This window comes from Vipera ursinii, assembly GCF_947247035.1.
Source record: "Vipera ursinii genome assembly, chromosome: 3".
Classification (NCBI taxonomy): domain Eukaryota; kingdom Metazoa; phylum Chordata; class Lepidosauria; order Squamata; family Viperidae; genus Vipera; species Vipera ursinii.
The window spans coordinates 47,911,118-47,925,196 of NC_139516.1; the positions used below are offsets into that span (position 1 = coordinate 47,911,118).

The 14,079-nt window shown below is 40.2% G+C and overlaps 1 protein-coding gene across 1 annotated transcript; it reads right to left on the reverse strand.

Moving 5' to 3' along the window:
• Positions 1-788: 788 nt before the first annotated feature.
• LOC310639014 (uncharacterized protein) lies at positions 789-13,006 on the reverse strand. The gene is made up of 8 exons (XM_083360377.1): positions 12,884-13,006; positions 10,213-10,332; positions 7,599-7,909; positions 6,758-6,861; positions 5,181-5,386; positions 4,208-4,318; positions 2,133-2,277; positions 789-1,709 (listed from the first exon to the last, which is right to left on the reverse strand). The coding sequence occupies exons 1-8, from the start codon at positions 12,958-12,960 to the stop codon at positions 1,548-1,550; spliced, it is 1,236 nt and encodes a 411-aa protein (XP_083216503.1). The 5' UTR covers positions 12,961-13,006; the 3' UTR covers positions 789-1,547.
• Between the last annotated feature and the right edge of the window lie 1,073 nt (positions 13,007-14,079).

Here is a 14,079-nt window from a genome sequence, read left to right on the forward strand (position 1 = left end):
AGGCTATTGCTAAGCACATTGATTTGTGCTTTAAATTGTAAGCCGCCCTGAGTCTTCGGAGAAGGGCGGAATATAAATGGGATTAAAATAATAAAAAAAATTAAGAAATTAAATTACAGAACATTCTTTGAAGCTATCCAAAAATCTAAGGGGAAAGATGAGTTATAACAATTATTTCATTAGTGAATATTTTTCTACATAGCTTCTAAGAATGACCCTAAGAATGATTCCTTAATCAGAAGACTTCATACTTAGGAATATTACTTCAATAATGCATCTTTATATTTAACTGTTTGTTTTTGGCAGGCATATCCAATTGTGCTAGCTTTCTTTGCTTCAAAATGATTTGGAAGAACTATTTCAGACCTAAAGAAGCATAGGAACCTCTCTGCTCTTATTACGAATCTGAGAAAAATGTGCTGTTTTAAGAGTCATTTTACTTATCTTTAGTAAATCATCTCCCTAAAGCGACTACATTTTTCAGGTTCTTATGGAAGCCAGACCAAAAATTAGGCTACTTTAATAAACAAAGTGGTGTTTTTCCTCTAAATAATTTTCAGAGCTTGCCTAAGCTCTATTCTTTACAACTATGAAATGTTACTTTTTGTCATCTCTTCAACAGTGTATTGCAGTATTAAAATAGAAAAAAAAGAAAATACAGTAAACACTGGGTGAAAACATTAAAAGACAAGAATGTTTTGTTTGTATTTCTTGAAAACATAAGTTTGATGTGATATCATTTGATGAGATATAAAAAAAATCACTATAACAAATAATGTTTGCATATTTCTTTTTATTTCATGATCTCGAGATATTTCTGGAATTAAAAAATACGTAGGGGCTTACTAATCCCTTATCATAAGGGTTTAAACTACAATTCTAAGCCTCCACTGCTAATTGATGACTGCACCAATACTAAAAATTCAAGATTTATACTTTCTCTCATGCCCACCCCCCCACCCCCAAAATTAGGCCTACTATATACCTAGCAGCACTGCTATATTAGTGAGTTGCAGATACTGCCTACTGTAAATAGCATTGCTTAGCAAACCACTTTTCCTGAGGAAACAAATAAGCAGCAGCATGACCACAGGTGATCACATGACTTCTCCAGAATACATGCAAAATCAGAAGATCCCAGCATCCTTCCATAGGAGACTTGTAAGGCTATAATACATGATACATTGGGAAATCCAATACGTGGATCAGCTATAAGGGTGGGAGGGAATGCAGAAAATGCAACAATTAAGGCAAGGAAAAGTTAGGGCCACAGCAGTGCAATTGGTGAAATGTACATCATGTGCTGACAGTGGTGATAGCAATTCTATATTGGCCTTTCCCAATATAGAATGAATCCTTGCATTGTGTTCTCTCCCAGCTTATGGGTTCCAGTCAAAATACATCTGACAGGAAACTAAAAGCCATTAAGCTTATTACTAATAAAGACATCTTTCATCCCGCACCCATCCTCCAAGGCACCACTTTACATTTCATCAACGTTGTTCCTGGAGCCTGTTACACATGGCCTCTGAAGAGGACACCATCATCTAATCAGAAGAATCACTGGAATCCCAGAGAAAGTCTGAAAAGTCAAAGTTTGTATCTTTGTGCAACAGCGCAAAGGTAAGAGCCCACTGAATAAGGCACACATCCACATCCTCATCCTCATCCTCCTCTTCAGAGCTGTCAGATGGAGATGGATTGTAGGCCTGCGATACAGAAGACATGACAGAAAAAAAATAAACAACACACTGACAAAAGACAGTCTCCACCAGTCTGTCAGAAAATGGTTTAGGATTGAAAATACAAATTAAGGCAATGATGTTTTTCAAGTAAGTAGTGCCAACTTCATCTGCAACTTTTAGGGAAACAAAACACATGTGGAATAACGAAAGATTGGCCCAAGCCTGATTGCAACATTATGGAATTCGAAATACTGTATTTCCATGATGCATCCTTGTCCAATTTGATGTCTTAGAAATTTCCAGAACTCCCAGCAGGGAATCAGATTGAGAATTATGAAAATACCAAACTGAGCTAGGGTAGAGTCAGCTCTGAAATGGATGTTATTGCTCAGCAAATCGCTGAAATGCTTCATCTTAGCTCAACCATATGAAAGTAGTTTCACTTACAAAGGGTGACCAATTCTGCTGTTGAGGTCTCTGTCGCAACCTTGCAGCAGGCAGCTGGCCATTAGGAAGTTCATGCAGATAGATGCATTCTGATTTAAAGGGACAGTGACCATTGCTTCGGACAAAGAATTTGCATCGTATTTTGCTAAGAGAAACGAAGTAATTATTAGAACAATAGCAGCAGATATATATATATGTGTGTATGTGTATACACACACACACACACACACACACACATATATACACACACATATACACACATATATATATACATATATACACACACATACATACATATATATATATATATATATTATATATATATATACACACACACACACACACATACATACATACATACATATATATATATATATATATATACACACACACACATACATACATATATACATACATACATATATTAAAAAAAATTTACACAAATATGAGCTGTCACTGTTGTGACTACAGCCTGCAGATGGCCTTGGGTTAGGCTGAAACAGGAAATAAGATTTGCCCCATGTTTGGGGCCTAGCAAGGTATTCAAAATACTTAACAAACACTTAACACACACACACACACACACACACACATTTGTAGATAAGGTACAAAAATGATACATCACAACATTATCAGCTAAATCACCAAGTTAAACTCTTAATTACAAAATAATGCTATCAACAATTTCTTCCCAATAATTAAAGGTCATAGCCAGAGAGATCATGAATTGATTTAAATTTGTAATTGAACTTCCCTCAACCTGTAGCCTACAAACCTGTGATAGCTGGGAATACAGGTAGTCCTCAACTTACAGTTCATTTAGTGACCATTCGAAGATACATACGGCACTGAAAAAAGGGGACATGACCATTTTTCAGACTTATCCCCATGGTTACGCAATGAGTTTGAATTCAGTTGCTTGCAACTGGTTCATATTTATGACATTTGCAGTGTCCCGGTGTCATGTTGCAACCTTCTGACAAGCAAAGTCAATGGAGAAGCCAGATTCACTTAACCAGCATGTTATTAATTTAGCAACTGCAGTGATTCACTTAACAAATGTGGCAAAAAAAGTTGTAAAATGGGGCAAAACTTACTTAACAAATTTCTCAATTTAGCAACATAAATTCTAGGCTCAATTGTGGTCACAAATCGAGGACTACTTGTACTATCTAGCTATTCATATCTTGCTTCTCCTTCAGAAACAGAGAATGCTCTACATAGTACTTCCTCCCACAACTTTATACAAATGCCAATCCTGTGGGGTGGGGTTAAATGATAGTGATTGACCCAAAGCTATCTAATAAGATTCCCGAGCTAACTATGAATTTGGCCCTGAGTCTTTATAATTCTAATCCAGCAACTTAACAATTGAATCACAGATTTTTGAAGCTGATTGTTGTCCTAGGGTTTTAAATAAATCAAATAATTTTTGTATAAGAAAAGTTGTGTGTGTGTGGGGGGGGGGGGTTTCCCTGCCTTTAAGCCAGACCCAAATCCTGGAAAATACACTGACAAGTCTCTGCAATTTTCTAAGCATTTAGCCATTATTTTCTTCCTAGGGCTGAGAGGGAGTCATTGGCTCAAGATTATGCAACTGGCTTTTGTGCCCTAGGGCAAGAATAAAACTCAAGTTTTCCCTGCTTCTAATCCAACATCTTAAATCACTGCAACAGACCAAACTGGTTGTCAGGAAAGAAAACAGGCAGAATTGGGGTCACTGCCATAAGGCATCCTTTTAACAGTGACAGGAACATTACATGCATGCATATACAGTATATAAAGCCTCCTCTATAGTAACCATCTTAGGGAAATTCAGGAGGAACTCCATCCCCTTTCAATTATCTAAAGTAAGCGACAATTCCTTGGGCTTTTAGATGGCCAGTCATAGGTTTGCCATCACTGCTCTAGACAGCTAACAACAAAATTAACGTGACTATCAAAACAGCATAAAAGATTGAAAGGAGAGCTGAAATAAAAAGCCAAACAATAATTCAAAATCACAAGTCCCCCAATTAACTATATGAACCTCAGGCATCAACATTACGTAACTCGTCAGAGAGGGAGTTACTTACCGAGTCCGAGCCTTGAATTTCTCAATCAGTTTTTCCTTCTCTTCTGCATCAGAAACCCAGTATTTATTGGGAATAAAGTAGGTTGATGTGACTCTGCACTCTGGGCAACCTCTGGAAGTTGAACACAATGACAAAAGATGCAGTAGACAATTCATCTATCAAGATGATCCGACCGTATTAAAAACCGTGGAGATTTAGCAGCTGTCTTCAGAATTTCAATTTGTATTAATGTCGACAGTGAAGCAGAAGCAAACTTATTTATCGTAAGATAGGTATCACCGGTACACTGATGATACCTAGTTATACAATATATCCCAATCCCTGGTAAAGCGAGTGATGCAATGGATGTGCTTTCACTGTGCCAGCAGGCTGTGGGAGCCTGGAAGAGGAGCAACAGACTTGGGCTGAACAGACGGAAGGGCTGTGGGTTGGAAGGGCTGTGGCTGGGCCCTGCCTATCGAGGAGTTTACCATCTTTGATGAGCTTGCCCTACCCGAGACAGATCCAATGCATAACCTGAGGCTCCCCCTGGACTCATGTCTCCTGCTCCTGAAAAACAGGTGCAGCAGTGGCTAGGAGGGCTTTTGCTCAGCTTCATGTTGTGCACCAGTTATGCCTTTTCCTGGACAGGGAGGCTCTCTGCTCAATCACTTGCACTCTGGTCATCACAGGTTTGGACTACTGCAAACCTGTCCCTTTTCCTTCTAGCATTTGTTTCTGGGCTGCTGTGTTTTTATTTTGCCAGTGTACAGGACAGAGGCTTTTCAAAATGTCCCGAGTCACTCAGTGCAGTAGGAAAAGGAATGTGCAGCACGGTGATTTAAAAGCTTCTCATCCAAGCATGATAGACAATGGAAATGCAAGCTTAAAGGGTACATGGTGTACTGGCCAGGAACAAGAATAAATATTAACCTCCGTAAAGATTCCATTTATATAAGCAGGAGGAGGCCTGCAATCACTATGCAAAACTTACTTTATCACTGTACTGTGAAAGTCTCTGCTTTTCCGCCACTTCCGGATACAGCTCACACAATAAGCATGGGTACAGTTGGGAAGAATGCCAAACAGACGTTCCTCAGGCAAGGTTTTCTGAGAAACTTTGTCCATGCAGATACCACATACCACATCCTTGCTCCTTTCCATTGCAGCTTCTATTGCTCCTTCTGAACTACCAGCTGCCTAAAAAAAACATCATCAGAAGGTTTAAGAGTAAAATAAGACAAAACAGATCTTGGCTGTTCACTCTATCGATCCCTTTTTTTTTGTATTGCTTTTTCACAAGTTTAAATTTAGAACGTTTGTCCTATATCGGAGCTTTAGATAAAAGGAAAGCTAGGAGTGGTAGGAGGAGGATTGGGGCAAGACTCATGCTGTCATACCCATCTTTGTCTTAACTGGCAGCTCTTCCTGGCCCACAGAAAGCAAGCCTTCTACCTCAAAAACATTAGGCAGAGTTAGATGTTAACATTTAAATGCCCAAGAATTTAGTAGCAACAAGAGCACAGTACCCTTCAACAGGATGAATTTATTTCTGCAAACTGTTGCCCCCCCCCCATTGTATTCAGTTGCAATTTTCATAAATTTCAACCAAAGGTTATAAAGGTAGGAAAATCCGCAATAATTAGGCTTTGTTTTGATAAATGTATTTTGACACAAAGAAATGTGGAATAATTTTTTTTAAAAAAAACCCCAAAACAAGATCTTTTGCACTGCATTATCACCATCATTTGCCTCTCAGGAATTTTTCATTCGCTTATTTCCTGTTTCCTATTTCATCACTCCTTTGTCCTTTTTCTTTCCCTCACTTTGATCTATTCTTTACCCATTCCATTTTTCTCCCTTTCTTAAGATTGCCTAATCCAACTTGTTCATAGCCTGTAGAACCTGATTTTAAGGCAAATGCAGAGGGAAGGAGAGAAACAGGATGTGTAAGGCAAGGCTGGTTCCTGCAAATTTTGTTCTAGTAATTCCAACCCTCAGCCACCATGCTGGCTAAGAACTTCAGTTTAGTGGTTTCTAGAGACATTATTTCCATCAACAGAGTGCACTCTAGAATGAATTTTCAAAGAAGTACGTTTTAAGATCTCAATAGCTCTTCATTTAGCCCCCCAACATAATAGTCTGTATATTCCACAGGTCTGCAACCCGCAGCTCCGGAGCCGCATGTGGCTCTTTCAGCCGTCTCCTGCAGCTCCCAGTCCTCTGCCATGTGCAGTTCAAAAAAAAAAGTGGGACTAAAAAAGTTCAATCAATTCAAATATGCAGGGTAAGTGCATATCTCGCCTTGGCTCCACTCTTCAGTCAAACCCTGTTCTGTGCATGCGTGCATGTACGCGCATGTGCACACATTTTTTGCGGCTCCCAGTTTTTCCTTTTGTGAGGGAACCGGTTCCGAGTGGCTCTTTCACTGTTTCAGGTTGCTGACCCCTGGTATATTCCATATGAAACAGATATATAATGACATTGTTGTCCTAGGATACTCAAACAACACAGCATGCTTTTAGATGGTATTATCTATTGTTCTCTCTGATCTTCAGCTCTCCCACCTACCTTTGATTGTCCTGAGGGGAGAGAAGCAGAAGCAGTCTCCTTGGTGGATTCACTTTCTGACTTCAGGGACGTGGTACCAATTTTCAGTTCCTGGGAGCTGGAAACTAAGCAGAAAGAATATAGCGAGCCCATTAATCCATTCCAGGTAATATTATAAATGAGTTTAAATCACAAATATCACACCCCCAAAAGTCTTTATTAACTTCAAGAAATACGGTAGCAAGATGTATCTCTGGAAGGACAAACCAGAAAGAAGAGCAGAAGTTTTTGCAGTTGCCACAGTGATGGTGGTGGAAAGACTAAATGGCCATTCACATGGGTGGCTTAGATAGGATCTTAGCCTCTACCTCTTTTATTTTAACGCAAAATATAGAGATTTTCATTTAAGCAAGATATGCATATTAAATAAATCTTTATTAAAGTTACTCAATTACGTGGTCACTTTTAAATGGACTCTTACAACACAAGAGCCACTCAGAAAAGTAGTTACAATGTAACTTGGTTTTCTTGGAAGATCTTCAAAGAAAAGATGGCTATGAAGTGCTTTCATGGTTCAAATGGAACATAAACAATGGAATCTTGAGTTAGAGATGATGATGATATTGAGAAGATACTTTGACAGAGAAAAGTGTATATTAGCAGTCAAATAATAAAGATCTGCAAAATGCAATTACAAGACGACCTGAAATGATGAGCCCAAAATATGCAACATCTCATTGAGTACTATGCTTCTACACATACTAAGCTGCAAATGGTATTGGAATTTGATGTGTCCTGTGAATACTCCAATTAAATATATAATACATACAACTTTATCCCATTAGTTCTGTTGGAAGCCTACCTGCATTGGTCTCCCTAGGGAAAAATTCTTTGCTGAGAGCCCAGTTAGGGATAAAGGCTTTTTCCTTGTCTTCGTCCTCCTCATCAAATGATATGCTCATGCTTTCAAAGTTTCTTTGCAGCTGCCCCGTGCCCAAGACTGCTGGCTCAGACTCCCGCCGGGATCTTCCTCGGCTCCTGTCTGAAGCCTCTGGAAAAATGGCTGGCTCTGACCCTCGGCGGTTCTCCGACAATCCAGTTCCTTCCAGTCCATGGTAGGCAGACTCTGTACCACACCTGCTGAAGGCTGGGGCTTCTGAGATATGTTGGTAGCTAATGAAATATTGAATAGCAAGTGAGGTGGAGCGATAGTAATATTTCACTAAGAGGATATGAAACAATTCTCTCCTTGCACTTTAGTTTTCAAATTCTCCTTGCTGCAATTATGGTGCTGATACGCAAACTATTAAACATAGTGTGCAAGATTGCCCACAATGTGCATTCTCTGGCTCCCTAGAACAGGGGTCCACACCCCAGTCTGTGAATCAGTACTGGGCTGCCAGCAACCAGTCTGCACAAACAAGCAAAGTCCCATCCGTGGAATGCAGGCAGCAGATAAAACCACGCACCCTCATGTCCGCAAAAAAACTTCTCTCCAGAGAACTTTTCCCTGGTGCCCAAAAGGTTGTGGACCACTGCCCTTGAAGATCTGCACAAAGCAATGCCAGAGACAATCACCTGGATAGTTGAACTGAACATCCAGTTATGAGGCTATTGCCATGCCCCCATATAGGTTTTGTATATAATTACGTGAATTGTGTGTATATGTTTACTTCTCTGCCATGGTCTCATCATATGCTAAATAAAATTTCAAAATTATTATACTCTCAGGGAAATGAAAAAGACAGGAATCATTATAGCTCTACAAAATCATTGCCAAATGGTACTTCGAATACTCCTGCTAGAGAAGGGGTCAGAAAACATGCTTTCCTATTGCCCCTTTCCCAAACAACTTCAGTACTTTCTCAAAGTTGCTCCGAGTACTAGGAGAGCTAAAGCAGCAAGACAGATGACAGAAGGGGAAGAAACACAAATTTGAAAGAGGCTTTCTTGACTCTTTCTAACCCCATTTGGATCCTAGTGCTTTTCTGTGAATTCATGCTGTTTCCATGCGTGGATTGGACAATTGGGATCTAACCTTGCGCCTTCTGATAATCAAAATATTCAGCACAAGGGATAAATGATATGCTAAACCTATGTGTAAGAGACTACAACTCCCTTTAAAAAGGTTGTTTGTTTGCCTCATTCACAAAGTAAATCAGAACAGGAATGCTGAGTACCACTTCATTTTAATATTTTTGCATATACCTTTAACATGCATTTTGAAAAAGGACTACAAAAGCCACATTCACACTTTAAAATAAGCTTAGTATGATTTGTGCTCAACAGGATGTGTCACCAAGCCATGGCTTATGGCTTAGTATTATCTGAAAAGTAGGTCATTCTAGCTTGCTCAATAAACTGAGGCTTAGCATATGTGAATCTTTATCTCCTAATATAAGTAGCCAGAAGAAAATCTGATTGCTAACCCATCATATATAGACTAAGTGGGAAAGTTTGAAGTTTTTATTTTGACCTTCAAGCCATTATAATCTTAACTGGCTATCTGCAATATGGAGTAATATGAAATCTTTCTCTATCCCACCCCACCCTCAAATTTTCTAAAGTAAAGTATATTAAAATCTTTCTTAAACAGCACTTTCCCGCTGCTATGCAACATCTAAAAATGCTCAATATGTCAAGCATTAACCAACAGAGAAAAATTCGAGCCAGTAACATATTGTAAAATCCTGGAAAATTAACCTAAATTGAAATCGTTCACTAAAAGCAAAGCCCAAAAAAGGAATGCTACATCAGAACTTGCATCATGGATCTAACAAATATTGGACATATTGCCAATATTTTCATGGAGACTTACTACTTTTTCTGCCCTTCATGTGTCAGGTATTAAGCATTTAGCACTGTGGCTTTGCAATTCTTTTATTTCCTATCTAGAATTGACACATCTGCAGATTTACTGATGGCTAAATTGGGGGATATTTCTGTAGTTCCATTGTCAGGTGCGAGCAATAATCTAAGCACCTAAAAGGCACCAGGTGTTGGAAAGCTACTTCAGAGGTTTGTGGCTGAGGTGGAATATAGGCTAAGCCTTTTTGAGTTTTCTTGTTGTTTAAAAGAAACGGAGAAAGTATTCTGAAACATGTATGAAAGTAAGACGCAGGGAAATACAAGGAGAAAAGGCGAGAGGTAAAAAGATATGGCACCTACAGTTGCTGAGGGGGGAAAAGCTAAGGATATGAATGCAGAGAGCTACTATGAGGAAAAAAGAAGGCAGTAACATATATCAGCCTTCCTCTACTTGTCTTCCTGGGTTTGTTTTGATCAAAACAAGGAAAACCAAAAGAATCAGATTTCAGCCCTCTTAGGACTGACCTAAGAGGATCTGGCAGAATTTCCAGAACCTGGTAATTTGTTTTATATTTAAAGCAAATTTCTTTTTTTTTCATCCTCCACACCACTAATACTCCATATCTTAATTGATATGAGGCACATTATAAATTTTCAAAAATGTTTACCTGCAACAGTCTCCATAGCCACAGAATCCATTCTGGAAATACCTGCAGATCTGGGTAGATTTCCTATCATGGGAAAATCGGCAATTCTGACCCCATTTACATGTTCCACGGGCAAAGTTCCTAGAAGCAGAATAATAAGAAAATGTGTAGAAGGAATCAGAATTCTGTTCTTAAGAGGGCCATCTGGATGCCAGTATCTTAGTAAAAATATTCCAACCAGTGTTAAATTTACATGCATTTCCATCCTAGTTTAACTCTGAATTTATCAGATCCCACATGGATATGGATATGTATATATATATATATACAAATCACACACCTTATTTCCCCTCTACTTTCCATTAACTAGAAGTCTAGGAAGGGCAGAGGAAGGAGAGAAGCTCTTTATTCCATTTTGGGTTATCTGTAATCTTACTACAAACACCATTTCTCTAAGTTTGTTAAAATGAAAACAGAAAAAAATGGAGTGATAAACAATAAATGAATATTCTCAGATAAATGCAGAATAAATAAAATTCCTGATTAAACCAGATTCCAAAGATAGGCCTATGAAGGACCTTTCAATGTTACACTTATAATTTTAAAAACGATATGGGAACATGCCATTTTTAAGCTCATGTTTCAAGAAAGGGTATATATTGTAATAGGAATAGCCAGCAAGATCAAACTTTTGCAGGAAGACCTGCCTTGCGTACGGTCACTCATGGGCTTGTGACCTCTCGTTTAGACTACTGCAATGCTCTCTACATGGGGCTGCCCTTGAAGACTACTCGGAGGCTTCAGCTGGTGCAGAATGCAGTCGCGCGAGTGGTGGTGGGGGCTTCCCGATACTCCCATGTAACACCTCTACTCCACGAGCTGCATTGGCTTCCGGTTGCCCTCCGGGTGAGATTCAAGGTGCTGGTAATGACCTATAAAGCCCTAAATGGCATGGGTCTGGTCTACCTACAGGAGCACCTGCTGCCGGCATCAACTTCCCTTCGTCCAGTGCGCTCCCACAGAGGGCCTCCTTAGGGTGCCGTCGGTCAAAGTGACTGGCGGCCCCCAGGGGGAGGGCGTTCTGTGGGTGCGCCAGACCATTGGAACCGTTTACCGGTTGAGCTCCGGATGGCTCCTGACCTTCGCTCCTTCCGCCATGACCTAAAAACTTAACTTATTTGAACAAGCCGGCCTGGTCTGATGGGCGTGGGGTATTTTAATATTAATTTTATTAATTTTTATTGTAATTTGGGGCTACACTATTTCTTTCTTAAATTTTGTACATTGTATTTTTTATTGTATTGCCCTGTACACCGCCCTGAGTCCTGTTCTAAGGAAATTAGCAAAAGCAAAGGGGAAACTGTTCCCACTTGATCTGTGAAGCTGAAAAGGCTCTCCCAAACCTGGCTACTGTATTGTCATAGGACAAAAAAAGAGCAGGAGGGGAGCAATGAAAGACAGTGAATTAGCAAGAATTTTTTTTAAAAAACCAGTTGGGAGACAAAATCGTATCACTTACACAAAGATTCCAAAAGCACCACGATGATGGTGCTCCTTACACAAGGACGATGGGCATGATGAACTTTACACAAAGATACCAACATATAATTGCAGGCATTACATGTGTAAATTGTGCTATTAACTATGCCTGATAAGAAATAATAGTGGTTCCCCACTCCTTCCTCTAGGCTAGGAATTACTTTTTTGTTAGTAGTTAATGTTCATATGTATTGAAGATAGGTGGTTGCAACTGAAATTAGCACTTAAGGATAATGGTGGTTTTGTAAGGGCTTTCATAATCTAGCAAAGTTTCCCCTTTTAAGAACCTGCATAACCCTAAACTAAATTTACCAATCGGTAGGAATGTTGATCCGAGTAAGGAGGAGCAGTGGACATTGCTTGGCAGTTGAGTGAAATTCCATCTCTTTGTTCCTGCAGTTCCGTGGGGGGGTAGGGTGAGTAAATACTGGCAAGCCTAGTTGGTATTTCCCAAACTCTCAAGGCTAAGAGGCCACTATCACTAACAAGTTACTAACACAGTAGCCACCAACATACGCATCCATAAAAAAGGACGATTCCCGCCTAACTTTAGTTAAACTCAAGTGTGGCTTTAGCTATACGGTTTCCATTGTCAAGTACAAGAAATACAGGAAAGAGGCCCTCCATTTTTGTGTGGGCGCTTCCTAGAATCAAACGCGTGTGCTTACTGCTCGGGACCTTGTTTTTAAAAACAAGGGCGCGCCCTGAAAACGACTTCAAGGCAAGAGAGATCCTAAGAAAGTAGCAAGGAATCTCCCTTTCTCATCCCGTCTATGCAAGCAGAAGCCGGAGGGCGTGGAAGCAACCCGTTCGAACTGCGGACTGCGCGCGCATAGCCCAAGAGCGATGCTCGGCGGGAAATGATGCAAGCAGAAACAAAAAGCCAGAAAGTTTGCTTTCAACTGCGGGGCCCGACACAATACAGTAATACGGTTGCGGAGTCCTTTTCAGTACGGCCAGTTACTCAGTAGCCCCTAAACCTCCATCTCTCTGGCGTCTGCAAGGTTGCCCACCAAGCCAGGCTACAGCAACTAGAAAACTGCAAAGCACTACTTTCAAAAAGCGCATTGCACGAGCCACTCCCCGCTTTCCAGACGATCTAGCGGAGAAGAAGGACGACGGCGCTCAAGATCTCTCTCCGAAAACGCCCTACCTGCATGGGATCCTACTGGATCCAGGCCTCTTGCTGGCCTGGCGAGCGCCTCCGCCTACAGTCCGCCAAGACTCCATCGCGTTTCCAGCCACACGCACGCAGAAACTACCAAATCTACTTGGCCTTTCCCTCTTCCCAGAGGCACTTTATGGCAGAGGAGGGGTTTAGCAAGAAGAGCCCATTGGAGAAGGGAGGGTAGACACACCCCGCTCATTTTAAACGGTCGAATGGTGGCTCGCCTCTTTTTTGAAAAGGTTATTTTCGCGGCATCTCAGTGGGCAAGAGATATTCGAGCAGGGGAGATAAATCCTTCAGTAGGTACTCCAGACGTGTTTTTGCATAGGAGGCATATGGGGGTGTGGTTGTGCGTTGTATTTACGAGTGAGGCTCATCCATCCTGAACTTCTGTTGTTCTTAAGTCCTACTTAAATAAAGTTTAGTAGAGGAGTAGTTTGCTTTACCAAGCAAAATCCAAATTGCAATAAAACAGGTCGCAAACAGGTTTGTTTTCTAACGAAATTGTGTCGCTATTTTAGGTAGGATTAGGTAAAACAAAATACAGTAGTAATGGATTTCTTTCAAAAAAAAAGTTACTTTTATGGCAATGCGAGTATAGTATAACCAGGATTATAAAAGGGATCAGTGAGAGGAAATAGAAGTTCATATAGACAAGACCGTCCCTTGCCAAGCAAGAAAATCAAGGCATAGTTGTTTATGCAAAGGTTACTCAAGTTGCTTGATCAGTCTCATCAGTGAGGTGGCAGAGAATGGGAGAAAAATACAAGTGTGAACCTCTGTAAAAGTTCAATCTGCCAAATATTTTGCAGTTAACCACTTCAAAAACTTTAGAGCATCTCCTTCCTAATCCCAGTACATTTTGTGAACTGTATTGATCACCAGTATACTTCCAAGTTCAATTAAGGTACTAGTTGTTGCCTTTAAAGCCCTACACAATCAAGTTATTTGTGGAACTATCTGCCTATGATTGTATAGTATCTACCTGTTATGTTAGTTCCAACAGGTCCAGCTTGCTCCAAATCCTGTCCATCAGTGTCATGTGGCAGAATTCTAGAGAGACTTTTTCGTTGTGTCATCTGCTCTGGCAATCACTTACCAGGACACTGCTGGCTTTTTTGAAGGTCTTTGTCATCAATCCCCCAGATGTGTGACTAAGCCCATATCGTGGTTGTGTTTGG

Coding starts and splice junctions, on each gene's coding strand:
- LOC310639014 (XM_083360377.1), bottom strand. CDS start 12,960: ATGGAGTCTTGGCGGACTGTAGGCGGAGGCGCTCGCCAGGCCAGCAAG. Junction 5,387..6,757: donor TCCCCTCAGGACAATCAAAG/GTAGGTGGGAGA, acceptor TGTTTTTTTTAG/GCAGCTGGTAGTTCAGAAGG. Junction 1,710..2,132: donor AGCAGAATTGGTCACCCTTT/GTAAGTGAAACT, acceptor TCTGTATCGCAG/GCCTACAATCCATCTCCATC.